This window comes from Loxodonta africana, chromosome 10 (genome assembly GCF_030014295.1).
Source record: "Loxodonta africana isolate mLoxAfr1 chromosome 10, mLoxAfr1.hap2, whole genome shotgun sequence".
NCBI classification, from domain to species: Eukaryota; Metazoa; Chordata; class Mammalia; order Proboscidea; family Elephantidae; genus Loxodonta; species Loxodonta africana.
Window position 1 is genome coordinate 78531103 of NC_087351.1, and position 16632 is coordinate 78547734.

The following is a 16632-nucleotide window of genomic DNA, read 5'->3' on the forward strand; positions in this document are numbered from 1 at the left end:
ATTGTGAATTGCTTGTTATAAGACCTATTTTGAGGTGCCACATGAATTTCAGTAATATTATGCAGTGACAGAAAGCAACAGATATAAAGTTTATTGCAGAAGAAAATTATGAATTGCTAGAGTATCTAAACAGTAATAAGAGGTTCAACAAGTTATTTCATAAGAAGTATATTTACTGATCATAACCACCTGTTCTTTCTCTTCCACACACCTCAGTCTCAGCCCTTTCCTGTTTCCTCCTTTCTTGGCCACCACCTATCTTCATTTTCTTCCTTGAGCCTGAGCTCTATGATACCCCTTTATGCATACTCTTAGCCAGTACTGTCAACCTCCTTACTCCCATGAACTTCTGCTTACCCTTCCTGCCAAGTCCCAACCCAGAGTCAAAACAACCATCTGTTCTCTCTACTATTGATTCTAGTTTGCCAAATACTGCTAGAGAAAATTGTATAACTGCTGATTCATGCCATGACAATTCTGCAATTACCAAGCTCACCTTGACCCTTAGCATACTTGGCAAATCTGTCACTCTTCCTTAGTAGGCTTCCTTTTCCACTGCTCACAGTGCTAATTCAAATCTCAAGTCATCGCTCTCTTCAGGTTTCCTAGCCTACCTCCTTAATCAGCAGATGACTTAACTTACTACTTCAAGAAAAATTAGTGGTCAACTTGCCTCCCTTCCACTTCTAACATCATCTAGAGCTTCACTCTGTTTTGCTTCTTCCTCAGGGGATGACGTAGTACATCCATTGTCCCCTCTCACTGCTGCTTTTCACTTTTTAAGCCCTTCACTATAAAGTCTGTGTACATTATTACAAGGTAAATATTCTCCTTGGATGTCGTATTGCAAGCTGAAGAAACAGGCATTGGAATGTTCAGAAATAAAAGTTGCTGATTGGCTATAGAAAAGAGGACATCAGAATAGCAAGTGTTCTTCCACTTTCAATTATTCTTAAGAAAGGACAGAAAGAAAGGTGAGTTGGGATGCTGCCTGTCCATTAAAGGTTTTAAAATTCTGGAATGGTTCTGCCGACCAAATGTCACAACATGAAATTTAAGGAGGCTATGCTTCTTTTTATGTTTTAGTGATCGATGCCATTTTTGTCCTCTACTCTCTGCTATCACCTGCTACATCTACAGTCTAAGAAGCTACTAATAACAATTAAAGAATGTCTGCCCACTCAATTCCTTCTTTTCACTCTGAGGAATTTTTTCATGCTCATTCCATCCAAACTTTTCATGGGAGTCTTAGGGCAGCCAATGTGAATTGCATGATGCTTCGCCTGATATGGCTATCCTAATTTAATGTCATATTACACTATATATGATACAAAACAAGTAACACATGTATGCTTTAGAAAAATTATTTTTAGAGACTGCCTAAAGAGAAGTCTTGATGTAGGGGATACTTAAGGGAGATATATAGCCTATCTAACCAAGGGCAGATCCAGTTTTGTTGGACCCTGAAGTGCATATAATTTGGAGGAGTCCTCTTTCCAAACACATATAAAATTACGAATACAAAATGAGGTACAGGGTGTTTGGAAGATGTCATGGATTGAATTGTGTCCTCCCCAAAAATGTGTGTCAACTTGGCTAGTCCATGATTCCCAGTATTGTGTGATTGTACACCATTTTGTCATCTGATATGATTTTCCTATGTGTTGTAAATCCTTTCTTTATGATGTTACTGAGGTGGGATTAGTGGCAGTTATGTTAATGGGATAGGACTCAATCTAAAAGATTAGACTATATCTTAAGCCAATCTTGTTTGAGATATAAAAGAGAGAAGCATGCAGAGACATGGGGAGCTCGTACCACCAAGAAACGAGATCCAGGAAAATAGCGCGTCCTTTTTGGACCTGGGGTCCCTGCACTGAGAAACACCTCCACCAGGGAAGCATTGATGACAAGCACCTTCCTCCAGAGCCGACAGAGAGAGAAAGCCTTCTCCTGGAGCTGGCACACTGAATTCAGACTTCTAGCCTCCTAGGATGTGAGAGAATAAATCTCTTCGTTAAAGTCATCCACTTGTGGTATTTTTGTTAAAGCAGCACTAGATGACTGAAACAGAAGAGGTGTGTGAAAATGAAGGGCTCTGAAGTTTAAGTTTCATCAGAGCCACATAATTCAGGTTTTTGTATCTGACTGCTTAGCAAAACCAAAACCAAACCCGTTGCCATCGAGTCGATTCCAACTCATAGTGACCCTGTAAGACGGAGTAGAGCTGTCCCATAGGGTTTCCAAGGAGTGCCTGGTGGACTCTAACTGCTGACCTTTTGTTTAGCAGCCGTAGCTCTCAGCCAATACACCACCGAGGTTTCCTGACTACTTACATATGGCATTAGATTCCTAACCAAACCAAAACCAAATAAACAAAAACCTATGAAAATCTGAACACCTAACATGTGCCAGACACCTTATATAATATCACACTTGATACTCACAGAAAATCTATTGGGTCAGTATTATCATTCCCATTTTATAAAAGTGGAAACTGAGGCTCAGGTAATTTACTAACCCGCTATGAGTTGGAATCGACTTTACGACAATGGGTTTGATTTTTTTGGTTTTGCTCACAGCCAGGCTGCTGATAGGTAGTAAGGATGAGATTCAAACCAAGGTCTGATAAACTAAATTTTGTGTTATTTCTACTACAATACTCTGCATTTAAGATTTCCTAAAAGGTAAAGTGCTTGTCACTTTGGAGAATGCCCCTACGAATGCCTGGATATGCTCTCTCAATACCTGAAATTGACATGACTTAATTCACATTTGAGGTGTTCACTAAAAGTACTACCCTAAAACTGGTTTAAGGGCATGAAAAAACAAATGCATAACTATTCTGGGCTATCTTCTGTTTGTTAAGTGAAATAGATGAAGACAGGAGATAGTAGGGTCCAGGAGACATGGAGTTGGACTAGAGAAAGGAAATAGAAGCAGAATCAGAACCTGGAGGTCAGCCTTCCAGGAAAGAGAACATACAGTATGGATCTTTCAGAAATGATATCCTCTGACTACATGTTCATTATTCTTCTACTTTGTCATTGTGATATGTCAAGTTTTAAAGACAGAAAAATAATGGAAATTGATTCCTGTATTATTCAATATTATATTCATGCCCTGTATTTGCCAATTTGACTTCTTTTTTTTTTTTTTCTTAATGTCTCTTAAAGGTACCCCTCCTTCTCCTAAGGCCCCCAGAAGGCAGGTGCTGTGTCTTTACCTTCTCCTCGCAGAATCCAGCACTGTGTCTACACATAGTAGGCATTTCATGGAGATTCGTTGCCATGGAAGATAGTATTGATGAGTTGTTTTTGACAGGCTACCATTAACATAATAGGGACTCCATAATGTAGATATGCTGTGATTTTTTTCCTATTCATTCAGACTTCAGAATAAAAGCTTTTGGCATTCGGCTAAAGCTAAGGCAAGAACCAGTCAAACGCAAGAACCAGTCAAATGTAGTTAGTAGTACCTTAAGTCAATAAGCTGCCAGTGATGTTGGAGCTACTTAAAAGACCTGTTGATTTTGTAGTCTTAGGGCTATTGTGACCTCAAGCTGTTGCTAAAATCAGTCCAATGCATCAGGGGTTTCAAGAACAGAAGCACAAAAATGATGACTTGATAGGAAGAAAAGGCACTGTATTTTAAGAAGACCTCTTTATTCTTAAAGTAGAAGTTCCCCTTCAAGATGATGAATGGTGGAAACTCTTCAGGATCATGCCTGCACTCAAAAACTAGGTGAGTCATTGATAGGAGCTGCCAGATGGTAACTACCCAGAAGGGAGAAGAGGGTCTCTATTTATTAACTCAGGCTAAGGCTAGCATTATGGTGTCTCTTCCCACAGAATTTCTAAAGCAGATGACAATTACTTAGAGGAATTGAGTGAAGACTTAAACCTAAGGAAGCAGGAACTGCTAGAGATGCTTAAACCCTTAGAAGATAAAAACAATCTCTTATTCCAGAAGTTAATGTCTAACTTGGAGGAAAAACAAAGAAGGTAAGGGCTACCTACCCTAGGATTTCATAGAGGTTGAAAGATCGGAGAACCTCTGTCTCCACAGGATTAGCAATAATTATTTACATTTGTTTGGGAAAAAAAAAGACTTGGAAATTTAGCTGTTGTAGATAATAAATTTGTAACCAAAAAATCAAGTTGGCAAGGAATCCTTTATTTTCATTTAGTAAAATTAAACATGATTCAGAGCCCTTAACCTACAAGGTTACAGTTAAACTCTTCCTCCCTGGAGTGCTCAACCAGGAAAAAGAGAAAGGGTCTTTAATCTTCATCTATCATAGTCACACTGATAGATAGCTTCCTTGTTCATGTCTGCAGAATCTCTTAAGGATAGATGACTCTGCTCTCTGCATGCCAAGCAGTGCCATGGCAATCTTTTCTGAGCCTAGCACCCCCTGGATTAGTGTCCCATCTCCCTAAATATACAAGACTGCTAAGATCTTGACTCTTGACTAGGGCGCTCACTGTTCTCGGGACCTACCAACTCTTTGTTTCCTTAGTAATCTCAGGGAACAGCCCCTCAATGGGTCTCCCTCCACGCTCTATCCTTATCATAAGCATCTCAAGGAACTCAGAATTTCGAAGACAAAAGTCAGGCAGGAGGTTGTGGTCAAGTACCAGTAACACAGACTTCTCTCAAGGCAAGAGAGCACAAAAACCAGATTTTCCACTGAGAGCTAACAAAAAGTAAAAGGAAGTAAAAGTACAAGAAACAAAAACAGAAGTTAATTAATATTAAAAAATACCTTCTCTTGCAGTCAAAGATTTGGGTACCAATTCAGATTTTATTAGAAATTTCTTAATGGTTTGGATTTTCTGGGGACAACCATAACGGTATAAGTGGCCTTGCCAGCAGACTGTCTTTATGGAGAAGCAAGGGGGAACACAGGCAGGCAGACAGAGATTGGGATAGGGAATAACTCTGGGATTTAGCTTGAAGACAGTAAGTTCTTTCACCTTTTCTTTTTCCCACAAGGGAAGAACAACCCCATTTTTCTCCAAAGTCATACACCAAAATATTCTCTCTTCTGAGGGGTCACAGAGGAGACCTGGAAGTTGGACACCTAATCTGTGAACATCATAGAGCACAGGAATTTTTATGGAGCCAATAGCTAAAACAAATGTCAATTAGGAATGGAATCATCCTGGTTATAGAGACCTTCTATGACCAGAGGGGATGCCACAACTTCTTGGATTTCAGCCCCCATTTAACTCCCATGGCAGAGTACTTTCTGACTGATTGCAGAATATTAATATTAACCTTTAGGAAGTACATATGTTATATGATGTCTCTCTTCCTTCCAGTCTGCAGATCATGAGGCAAATCATGGCAGGAAAGTGTGCTCATGAATCCTCAGTAGTGGAGCTCATCAAGGAAGCAGAAGAGATGAAGCAGAACCTAGTAAGTTGTCGGTGGGTGCTCCAGAGAACAGCATTCTGAACGGGGCTCAATTGCATTGCTATTGTCAGATGTAGAAGGCAATAAAGAGTGCTCATCTCCCATCTCTAGCATCTAACTTCTAACACCCCTATTTCCTTAATCTAGAAAGCTCAGGGTGGTCCAAAGAGAGTCAGATAGAATGTTGGGAAGAACAAAGACTAGCTAGAAAAAATTCTTCTTTTGGCTTTTTTTAACCTTTCATCTGGGGGTTAATGAATACAACAATATTAACTCTTCACATTTTAGAAAGTATAGAGAATACCTATCAAAAAGAAGAGAAATAGTTTTCTCTGAGAGATTCTTAAAATTTTAAAAATTAATGATGTAAAGGATCTTAAAAATGAAAAATTAGTGGTCTAAGCCCCAGAGAAGTTGCTGTAGGACCAGAATATCTTAAGTGTTTCAAGTGTGAGGAATCTGTTCCTATTGGTATCATGCTACAATTACCATAATTAAAGTTATTATGTTTTATTATCATGCTTATCAAACTCATCACTCATGCTCTTAGCTTTGGGGCTAGGCCTAGTCATTGCCTTCCTCTGTGGTTTACTGTGTCCCTGTACTCCTCTTACCCCATTACTTAGTAATTTCTTCCAATCTCACTTTAATTTCTGGTTTGTTTTTTTCCCCCTCTCCAACAGGAAAAGAAAAACAAGATGCTTCGGAAGGAAATGGAGATTTTATGGAACAAGGTATGCCTCCAAGAGTGTCTTGAAAGTATTGTCCTACAGGCCATAATGCAAAGAGAACCTCCTTTCCTCTGACCCCCAACCTTATTTTTTCATGTCCCTGCCTCCTCACTCCAATTCATTCTTTGCACAGCAGCCAAAGTGATCTTTTAAAACAATCAAATCACGTCACTCTTCGGATGGAAACCCTTACAGCCATTCCTTATTGTGGCATAATATGCCTCTTGCCCACCTCTCCAGCTTTCTTTCTCTCACAGCAGTCCTTTTGCATTCTATGCAACTACCACACTGGCCTCTTTATATTTTCAAACGCGTCAAGCTCTTTTTCTATCTTAAGGTTTTCCTCTTGCTCTACCCTCTGCCTGTAATGCTATTTTCTCATGGCTGGCTCATTCTCATCCTTCAGGTCTCAGCTTAATTGTCACCTCTTCAGAGAGACCTTCCTTGTTCGCTTCTTCTAGGGCACGCTCCATCCTACTTTTGTTATACATCTCTGTTCATGTCACTCATAGTACTTTTCATAATATATTCTTATTATTTTTTATTTTTACTTGTTCCTTGTCTCCCTGCCTACCCCCACTCCCTCACCCCCCCCCCACCGAATATATTCTCCTCCAGTGATCTTGATTTCTTTGCTCATCTCTGAATCCCTAGCACCTAGCACAATGCTAGGGATCCCTGGGTGGTGCAAACAGTTAATGAGCTCAGCTGGTAACCAAAAGGTTGGAAGTTGAGTTTACACAGAGGAGCCTCGGAAGAAAAGCATGGTGATCTACTTCCTAAAAATCAGCTGCTGAAAACCCTGTAGAGCACAGTTCTACTCTAACACACTTGGGGTCGCCATAAGTCGGAATCAACCCCACAGCAACTGGTTTTAGCAAACTGCTTGGCATATAATAGACAATCAATAAATACAAGTTGAGTGAACAAACAAGTAAATACCTAACTCTAATCTCCTTCTAATTTTTCAACAACTACTGCATTGTGTAAGAAAACAATATTAGGGCCCTTTGCTGGGAAATCAAGAGGAAAATGCCTTTGTAGGCTAGCTCTTAGGTCGGGAGTTCTTTTTCACAGACTACGTGACTGAAAGAGCAGATTGTGTCTTGTGATATAAACAGGTGTGTGGTGTGATCTCTGACTGCTTTTCATCTCACCTTTCCACAGATAAACAGCATACCATTGAGCCCTGCATTTTGTACTGAGATCTGCTTCCTTAGTTCTCAGTGGCATTTACAAATCAGCTCCATGAATTGCCAGATGTTTTAGATGAGTTCTTGAATCCTTGTGATAAGAAATCTTCCAGCACAATTTCTTTATCAAAATCCAGCTTCTCCAGAATTCTCAGAGACTTTATACAAGGGGTGTCCATATATCTTAGTTTGTGATCAACTTTCCCTACTCATATTTTTAGAGAGAAACAAAGAAGGGCAGCATGCCTAGTGATTAAGAGCACAATCTTCAGAGTCAGAGATCCAGCTCAAATCCCAGCTCAGTACTTTCCTAGCTGTGTGACATTAAACAAATGACTTAGCCTCTTCAAGTCTTAGTTTTCTCATCTATAAAATGGAAATAAAGATAGTTCTTCAAAAAGCTGTGAAGATTAAATGAGAATGTTTGTAACATACTCAGTGTAGTGTCTGGCACTCGGTAGTTTTTGTTATTATAAGGTATGCTTAAGGGTTAAAATAGAAGGACTCATTTCATTCTGAGCACCCTTTGGTAGTACACTTTTCATGTTGAGCTCTGAGAAGTTGCTTGCTGGCAGGAGCCAAAAGCCTTGACCCATGTTGGTTTTCTACTTCCCTGAATCGCTAATTTAAGCTTTGTCAAAATGTCTCTCCACAGACATTTGAAACAGAAGAACCCAGTGATCAACAAAAAGCACCACAGATAAAAAACAAGGTAAACTTGCAGGATGGAAGAGCAAGTGGACTGCATGGACTTAGAATTTCAAGGTTGCTGATGCCACACAGCTAAAAACAGACTGTCGAAAATCAGGGCAGGTTTGGGTAGGCAAATAGCTAGGATCTGTGTATATTGGATTTACTGTCTGCACTTCTTTCCTAGGGCCACCTATTCCCTTAGCTCTCTTCTTTCATACCAGGCTCCCAAATACCCCTCATCATCTAGGAAGACCAGGAGTGACCAGGAGACATCATGTACAGAGAAAGTGAAGGAGATAAGGAAGGTAAAATGATCTTTCTGAATAATAGTGGCTTTTTCAGCTGATAGATTAAAAATCTTTAATGTAACAGTAATCTGCCTACGCTATGGTGGTTCCTGAACCAATGCAAATTTTTATAGGTGATCCAGTTCCCTTGGTATATTATATTTGAGTCAGAGTGACACTGTAAGTTTCCGGGAAGTCATGTTAGCAAGGGTAGAGTGGGAAAAGCTGTACTAACAATGACAACACTGCAATAGCTATGTGATTTCAGAACACTTGCTAATTTATTTTTGAAAATTTATTTATAGGTATCATATTTGTATGCAATCTTCTCATACCTAACTCATTTGCAGAAAATGACCCTATTCATTAAGCTTGTAGCTTTTGAAGAGTGGACTGTATAGGTGAGGCCAATAAGAGGTATACAGTTGAATCCAATTTTTAATGAGTAATTATTTATAACCTACAAGATCTATAACACCACAATGCTGCTTAAGGATCTTGCAATATATAGAGAAAACTGATTTCTGATTTTAATTTACTTTGTTACCCAGAGATTCTTTCTTCCACCAGGAAAAGCAACAGAGGAAAATGGAATGGGTCAGTTATCAGGAACAAGCCAACATCTTTCAGGTACTAAAGTCTTCCAAGGCTGAACATGGGATGCAATTTCAGTCATACAATATAAAGTCAAATGACTAGTTTTATCTCATGGGGCCCTCAGCTTTAAAAATACTGCAGGATAGCTGAGGTGAGTTGAACAATTTCATGTTTCCTCAAAACAAGGTCAGTCTTGGGCAGTGGCAGCAGACTTTCTGGCTTTTAGCTTCTTATTGTTAAACCAATCCCCTCGTTCGGAATTATCAATTGTCCTGCTTATAAGAAATGCATCATGTGGAGGTGGCTGGAGGGACCTATCTCTGGCTTTAACTTAAGCAACTTGGGACAAATAGCATATCTTCCTATGGTGTTGATTTTGTTCTATTTGAAATGGGAAAAATCTGCCCAACTTTTAAAGATTGAACATGATGGGATCATTTTTGTAACTTCTGAGTAAAAAAAGATTCATGCAACTTTCAAGAAGTTAATGCTATATGAGTATTTTTTGAAAAATGTTCTCTTGCAGAATGACTTTCATGGCAAAGTGATTGAGCTGAGAATTGAAGCCTTGAAGAACTACCAGAAGGCCAATGACCTGAAATTATCACTGTACTTACAGCAGAATTTTGAGCCAAAGCAAGCATTCTTAAATCTTCGTGGGTCACAAGGTAGGTAGAGAAGCATAGGTGCACAGTTTGAGGCTTTGTCTTGTTTTGTTTTACATTGGGGAACTCTTTACTTGTAAAGGGATCAGCACAATGCCTGGCACATGGTAAGTTAGTGCTATTATAATAAATTTCATCACCATCATTATCAATATAACTATTCAGAAGATCTTGTACCAAGGTAAGGAATCCCTCCAGGGGAAATTAAATTTTTCTTTCTAAAGACTAGATAATATATGATAAACTTAATGATTATCTGGTACAAAATTGGCGTTCAATAAAATGTTAGCTCCCACGCCCCCACCTCCCCCTCTTTCCTAGGAATTAAGAGTTGTTTGATCTCACCAATCTTGTTGGACTAGACTCTGCTGCTTCAGAGCAGAAGGTCAGGAGATAGACATCCGACCATGGTTGTAAGGTTTAGCAATCCAAATGTGCCTCTTGGAATGTTTGTGATTTCTTCTAAAGAATTTATGGCATTATTAGACAAAATCATATTGTTTACCATAAAAAAAAAAAAAAGAATAGAGGACTGACTTTAAGAGGTAGAAGGAAAGGATTCTTAAAATTTCAAGTATTTATGAATTTAAACTCTGGAAAGCATATAATGAAAAATCATGGTCAAAGAATGAAAATGTTCTATCAGTATCAGTATGTGTATTTCTAATTTTTTCTTAGTCTTATTCCAAAAGGACTTGAACAGCTTATAAAAACACATAATACATATGATTAAATAGACAGATGAGTAAATCAAGACAAAATGAAAATAACTGAAGCCTCGTAAATGCATGAAAATGTATAATATAGTTGACAGAGGTAGGCTACAAAGTTCATTCTGGATTTCTAGCAAAAAGAAACAGATTTATAGTGTCCATGAAGGAATAATCAAACAGTTCTCAGGAGAAACAGCTTTTCCTGGTACTGAGACCTGAGAGAAATTTCTCCTTCAGGTCCTTAAAGGGGCAGGATACCATAGGTATGATATAGTAGCCAATGTCCTCAACAATATTTCTAAAATGAATTTATATCTGTATTTCCTAGACTGTTTCTTATTCTATTCTTTAGAACAATCTGATAACAAATTATTAAGTTTAAAATTCAAATAAGTGTTGGATCAACTCAAGACAGTTTGGTCTAAGTACATAGCACTCTCACTTGATCCGTAGGCAAAATTTAGAAAATCTAGAAGATTGGACAGGCTACCTATCCTTCAGGCAATACGTATTCCATACATATTTTTCTTTCAACTGATCTTTTGATAAGAACTGGACAGCAGGAGCTTGTGATGATGCTGAATAAGAACCTCGAATGCAACCAGAAGCAGTATAAAGTCATTATGATACAAATAAAGAAGATGGAGGAGAGGAGGGTTATTAGGGTTATTACCTCATTTTAAATTAGCTGAATGTCATTTCAAGGGGCCCACAGAAGAAGGATCCAAAAGTCTTTTAACTCCAGATTCAAATCAAACAAGTAAATACTAAAATGAAGGGCTCCATTCAACTTGATTACCTCAGGAGGTTTATTATTATTATTTCCCTTGCTTGAAGAACATTAAATCAACTTTGAACTGGAACAGCCCACAGGTCAAAACCCTCTTCTTACCTCTCCTCATATGCTCCTGGAGAATTAGGTGATAGGTCATTAAGCTGTCCATTTACCAGAAATGAAAGCAGCCACAGGCATGAGTGATCCATTGCTCCCAGCTTTATTGACTATGCATTTGTTGAGCACTGATTATAGATCGGTTTCATTTTCTAACCCAAACATACACAAAGTCATTGGGTTTGTCTGAGCCCAGGTGAATCTGACATCTAACTGAGTCCTAGATTTTGGTTGTGTTGACCTACTTCTGGCACAGTGGTTAAGAGCTATGGCTGCTAACCAAAAAGTCGGCAGTTCGAATCCTTGGAAACACTATGGGGCAGTTCTACTCTGTCCTATAGGGTCCCTATGAGTCAGAATCGACTTGATGGCAACGGATTTTGACCTACTTATAACCCAGTGTCTGATTATTGAAAAGGAAAAAAAGAAAAAAATATTATTTCTCTTCAAAGAGGGATTTTTAAAGTAATTGAGTTAAGGGATTATTACCAACAGCGAAATGGTAGAGAGGTGGTTTGGTGGCGCTCAATGTTTTCCAAACTTTATATGTCACTTTATTCAATATTTTCTGTGTAGGCTGGCTTCTTTAACTTCTTAAATGAATTCTTTGAAAGTAAAATTTATATTACTATTTTAAGTGAAAAACCAACATAATTTTCTGTAATAAAAGTATACAGAGAACAAAATTTTGATGTGCGAGCAATATGCTGAAACCCAAAGCCTGCTAAATCTTTACTAGGAACTGAGATTAGAAAGGTTTAAAGAGTTTTAAAGAAAACCAGTACCCAACCATGGTTTCATGTGACATCTAGCTCAATTGGCATAACATAGTTTATAAATAAAGTGCTCTACATCCTACTTCAGTGAGTAGTGTCTGGGGTCTTAAAAGCTTGTAAATGGCCATCTAAGATACTCCACTGGTCCCACCCTGTCTGGAGCAAAGAAAAATGAAGAAAACCAAAGACACAAGGGAAAAATTAGTCCAAAGGTTTAATGGCCCACAACTACCACAGCCTCTACCAGACTGAGTTCATCACAACTAGATGGTGCCCAGCAACCACCACTGACTGCTTTGACAGGGATCACAGTAAAGGGTCCCGGTCAGAGCTGGAGATAAATGTAGAACAAAACCCTAAGTCCCCAAAAAAGACCAGATTTACTGGTCTGACAGAGACTGGAGAAGCCTCAAGATTATGGCCCCTGGACACCATTTTAACTCAGTAGTGAAATAACTCCTGAGGTTCACCCTTCAGCCAAAGATTAGGCAGGCCAAACAAAAGGGGACTAAATGGGCACACCAACCCAGGCACAAGGACTAGAAGGCTGGAGGGGGCAGGAAAGCTGATAATAGGGAACCCAAGGTCAAGAAGAGGAGAGTGTTGACAGGTCATGGGGTTGGTAACCAATGTCACAAAACAATATATGTATTCATTGTTTAATGAGAAAATAATTTGCTCTGTAAACCTTCATCTAAAGCACAATAAAAAAAAAGAAAACCAGTACCAAATTGGAACTTTCTTCTTTATGCCATCAAGTTTGAAAGAACTGAAAAGGGAATAATTTCCTCACTGTGTTTTATAGTATTTATTGCTGTGTTCCAGCACCTCCTAATTTTATCTCAGTTGCCACCTGAAATCATTTCACCATCAAATTTTGGGAAAATGTAATTTAATGGAAAAAGCTCTGGATTTAGATACAAGAGTTGCAGTCCTTACTCTGATGCCCACCTGTTAAATGACCCAGGCAAGTCATTTAGTTTTTCTTTTTTTTATCTAAAACAACCGTAACATCTTACAGGGCATGTGAAAAATATACCACTTTGTGTAACCCTCACAATGACTCTATGTGATAGGTGTTGTAGAACAAGAAACAAGCTCAGAGAAGCCAGGCTTCTGATGCCATAGCCAAAGCTCATTTCCTATACCATACTATAAAATGACAGTGTTATGGTATGATACATGGTTTCCTGTGCCTCTTGCAGCTGTAAAGGCTATGATTTGAATCCAAACATATCAACCGTTTAATGTATAGTCCTCCCAATGAAGAATCATACTCTCTAACATTAATTTGCTCAGTAATTAAAAAAACAACCATGATTCCAAAACAGGTTGACAGAATCTGCAATTCTATAATTAGCCCAGTCGGTGGTACCAACCACATCCAGGCTTCAAGTCCACAAATTGTTGTAATTTAGGAAATGTGAAATGCTGTGGGAGAGATCGGCCTTCTATTACCCTTAGGACAAAGTGTGCTACATTTATATAAAAAAAAAAAAAAAAATTTTTTTTAGGAAAAAAAAAGATTGGTGTTTTTTTGCCATGTTCTATGGTACCAGGATGTATTACTGGCAGTCTTCATTAGACCATATTAAACTATTAAACTTAGTGTTCTACACAGTTCTTCCCTATTACCCTACTGCCTGAACTAGTTTCCTCCATTTGAAAAGCTTCTGCAGCTTCCTCCACAATCCCTGTCTATTATTGTTTCTTTGCACGACACATAAATCTGATGATTGAGACACTGAATTAAAAACCAGTTTGGGCACTTGTGCAAGGTAGTGGATCTTTTTGTTTCAGTACTTTATACAAAAGAATTGAATTTCATAAACCTTTGTTAAAGAAAGGATGGAATTTAATTCTGGACACAACTTCTTGCAAATTAAAGTATAGAACCTTCTGTTCTACACATTCCCAAGTAGTGGGAGGATTTGCCCCACCGCTCTTGGCCAAGAATCCCTCTTCTCCCTACTTTGTGTATTGGTTGGCTGCATTGCAGTGGCATTATATACTCAGCGTTTGGCTGGCAAAATACAATGTTGTGTTAATATTACTGACTTTGTTGTACTTCAAACAATCCTAACCTGCAAATTCCCCTGAGGCCCAGGTTGTACCTTTTCCAATGACAGCCTTGTCTGTTTAACGCACTGTATATATATATTTTTTTATCATCTAGTCTTGGAGAAGAGAAAAATATTGTCCTGTTACTGACACCTATGGTGAAGTCTTTCCTTTTGGTCTTGACAGAGACAGGTCACATCTGAAGGGATTTACTTCCCCACCAGTGTAAAATTACGATTTTACCTCGGTGTATGGCAGCCCTTTGCTAGTTTCTGTTTGTGGCCTTTTGCAGTCACATATCTTAGGGGGCACAGGCACGAAGCAATCTTTAAATTCAGCTGAATTTCTCATCATACCTGCTGCTGTTTAAAGAAGAGATTTATCTTCAGTAATAATATAACTTGTGATAAAACATTTGATTCTGACAGCCTTGCTTTTCCACTCTCCAACCCCCAAATCTCAGGATTTCCTTGAGTTATTTAGAGAAGAATCTCAGAATTGGCTGTGAATATGATGCTACACTTACAAATTCAGGGGAAAGCCCAGTGAGGTGGGAAATGAACACTCCTGAGACCTTATTTACTCTATAACTCGCTCTGTTCTGAAAACAAGTTGTTGCTCCGTCTTTAACCTTTACCACCTGCTTCACTTCGGTATTACTCTTCCTGGTGGTAGCAATTCACTTCAGCAGGGGCTGCTGAAAGGAAAGCAGCAGCATTAAGCTAAAACGCTGAAAGGCAGGGGCGGAAACCCACAGCTAGCTCAAGTCTGGGTCCTTGGTAAGTAATATCGCCCTCAAATATAGGCTTTTTAAGCTTTGAGGCAACCTGAAACTTCTGAATGTCAAAGTTAGGTTTATAGTATTATTAGGTTATGAACCTAATTCCTAAACTAAGATATTTTTTCACTTTCTATAAAACCCCAGAGAAGTCTAGGAGGGAAATACTGTCTTTTCCTAAATATAAATTTTGAAGATTGAAAAGAACGTAGGACCCTAATCTAGGACAGATTAACTACAGGGCCGATTTAGTACCATATCATTCTCTCTCTCTTTTCTGTTTTTATTGCCTCCCTTATCTACCTCAGCTTGTGCCTGTGCCTGTCATTCTCTCTGCCTTCTTTTTCTCTTCCCGCAAATTCTTATCTTTGGTTTGTTCTCTCCATAATTGACTTTTTTTTTTTTTTTTGTGGACTATATCTGAGTTATCTGAGCATGTGTAGGATTTATCATTCATTTTTTATTTAAAAATAATATTAGAAATATATTTTATAGGCTCTCAAAGTTGCTTTTAGTTGTATGTAATTCTCAAATGATTTTATTTTTCCCTGACGAACAGAGGTTCTCAGCAGAAAAAAGGTTTGCCACTTCAACTTTAAAAATGCTGTTTAATGAAGTTATAATCTGAAACAACAATTAGAAATTTCACATCAGTGCCAATACCAGAGACAGTGATACATTTATACAATACTGTGACAAATGGTAATAGTCTTGCAATTCAAAACAAAACAATCCTTTTCTCAAAGGAAGCTCTCATTTCCCTAATGTTTCCCGTCAGGTACTATGGGCAGTGCAACTACAGGCAGAGCAACCACAGGCAGAAACGAACCTAATGTGGTGAGAACTTTAATTTTCAAAATCATGTGAAAGGTTTGCTTAGATAGTGGGTGTGTATGTTGGGAATTCATTTGTTAACATACATTCTAATTTAATTTTCTTAGGGGATTTGCAAAGTGAGTGTCACAGCACTCTATGTTTTCGCTGTCTTTTTTCTTTTTTTCTGTCTTAGAGGAATTTGGGATCAAAGACCAACAAAGAACAAGGAGCCAAAGGAAGTCGGTTTGATGATAAGGAGGGCGGCTCTTTCTTCTGAGGTCACCGCCAGATGAAGCTCTGGAGGATTAGGAGGCTTTCACACCATTTGCTTTGGACAGATTTGAAGACTAGGCATAGTCATTTGTGTTAATTAAAATCTCTCAGACCTTTGTTTTAATGCTACACTCCCTCCCTCCCCACACAATCTGGGTGGAAATGTTAGTTAAGTGCTTGGCCTTAAGCTTGTCAGGAATTTAGTCATTTAAGGATTATAAGCAGCTTCTGATTATTTGATTGCTCTTGAATTTGAAATGACCAGGTTTGAGCCACATTGATGCTGTTAATGAGTCCATTAAAAGGAGCTTCTCTCCATGTATAAAGCATTTAATTCTGAGCAGATCCACCAAACGTACAAAAAAGGAAAATTATATGCCATAAAGTCCCTGGGCGGTACGACTAACCTAAAGCTACTAACCTAAAGATAGGTTGTTTGAACCTACCCAGCTGTGCTGTGAAAGGAGTGATGATCAGCACCTACAAAGATTACAGTCAAGAAAACCCTACGGAACAGTTCTACTTTGTAGCACATGGGGTCCCCAGGAGTTAGAATCGACCAATGGCAACAGGTTTAGAGTACTTTTACTCCCTCAACAGCCACAGCCAACTGCCTTGTTGATTCTGCCTCCTTAATATCTATTCTTTGAATATCTTATACCTTTCCAGTACCACTGGTTTGATTCAGGCCCTCATTCCTGCCTGGATAACCACAGCCTTTTAATTGGTCTCCCTC

General features: G+C 38.6%; 1 protein-coding gene across 1 annotated transcript; it reads left to right on the top strand.

The window, feature by feature from the left end:
• Positions 1-3603: 3603 nt before the first annotated feature.
• CCDC196 (coiled-coil domain containing 196) lies at positions 3604-16321 on the top strand. Its single transcript, XM_010588900.3, has 10 exons — positions 3604-3744; positions 3852-4004; positions 5328-5424; positions 6105-6155; positions 8001-8078; positions 8260-8343; positions 8896-8955; positions 9449-9590; positions 15586-15644; positions 15817-16321. The coding sequence occupies exons 1-10, from the start codon at positions 3695-3697 to the stop codon at positions 15898-15900; spliced, it is 858 nt and encodes a 285-aa protein (XP_010587202.1). The 5' UTR covers positions 3604-3694; the 3' UTR covers positions 15901-16321.
• The last annotated feature ends 311 nt before the right edge of the window (positions 16322-16632 follow it).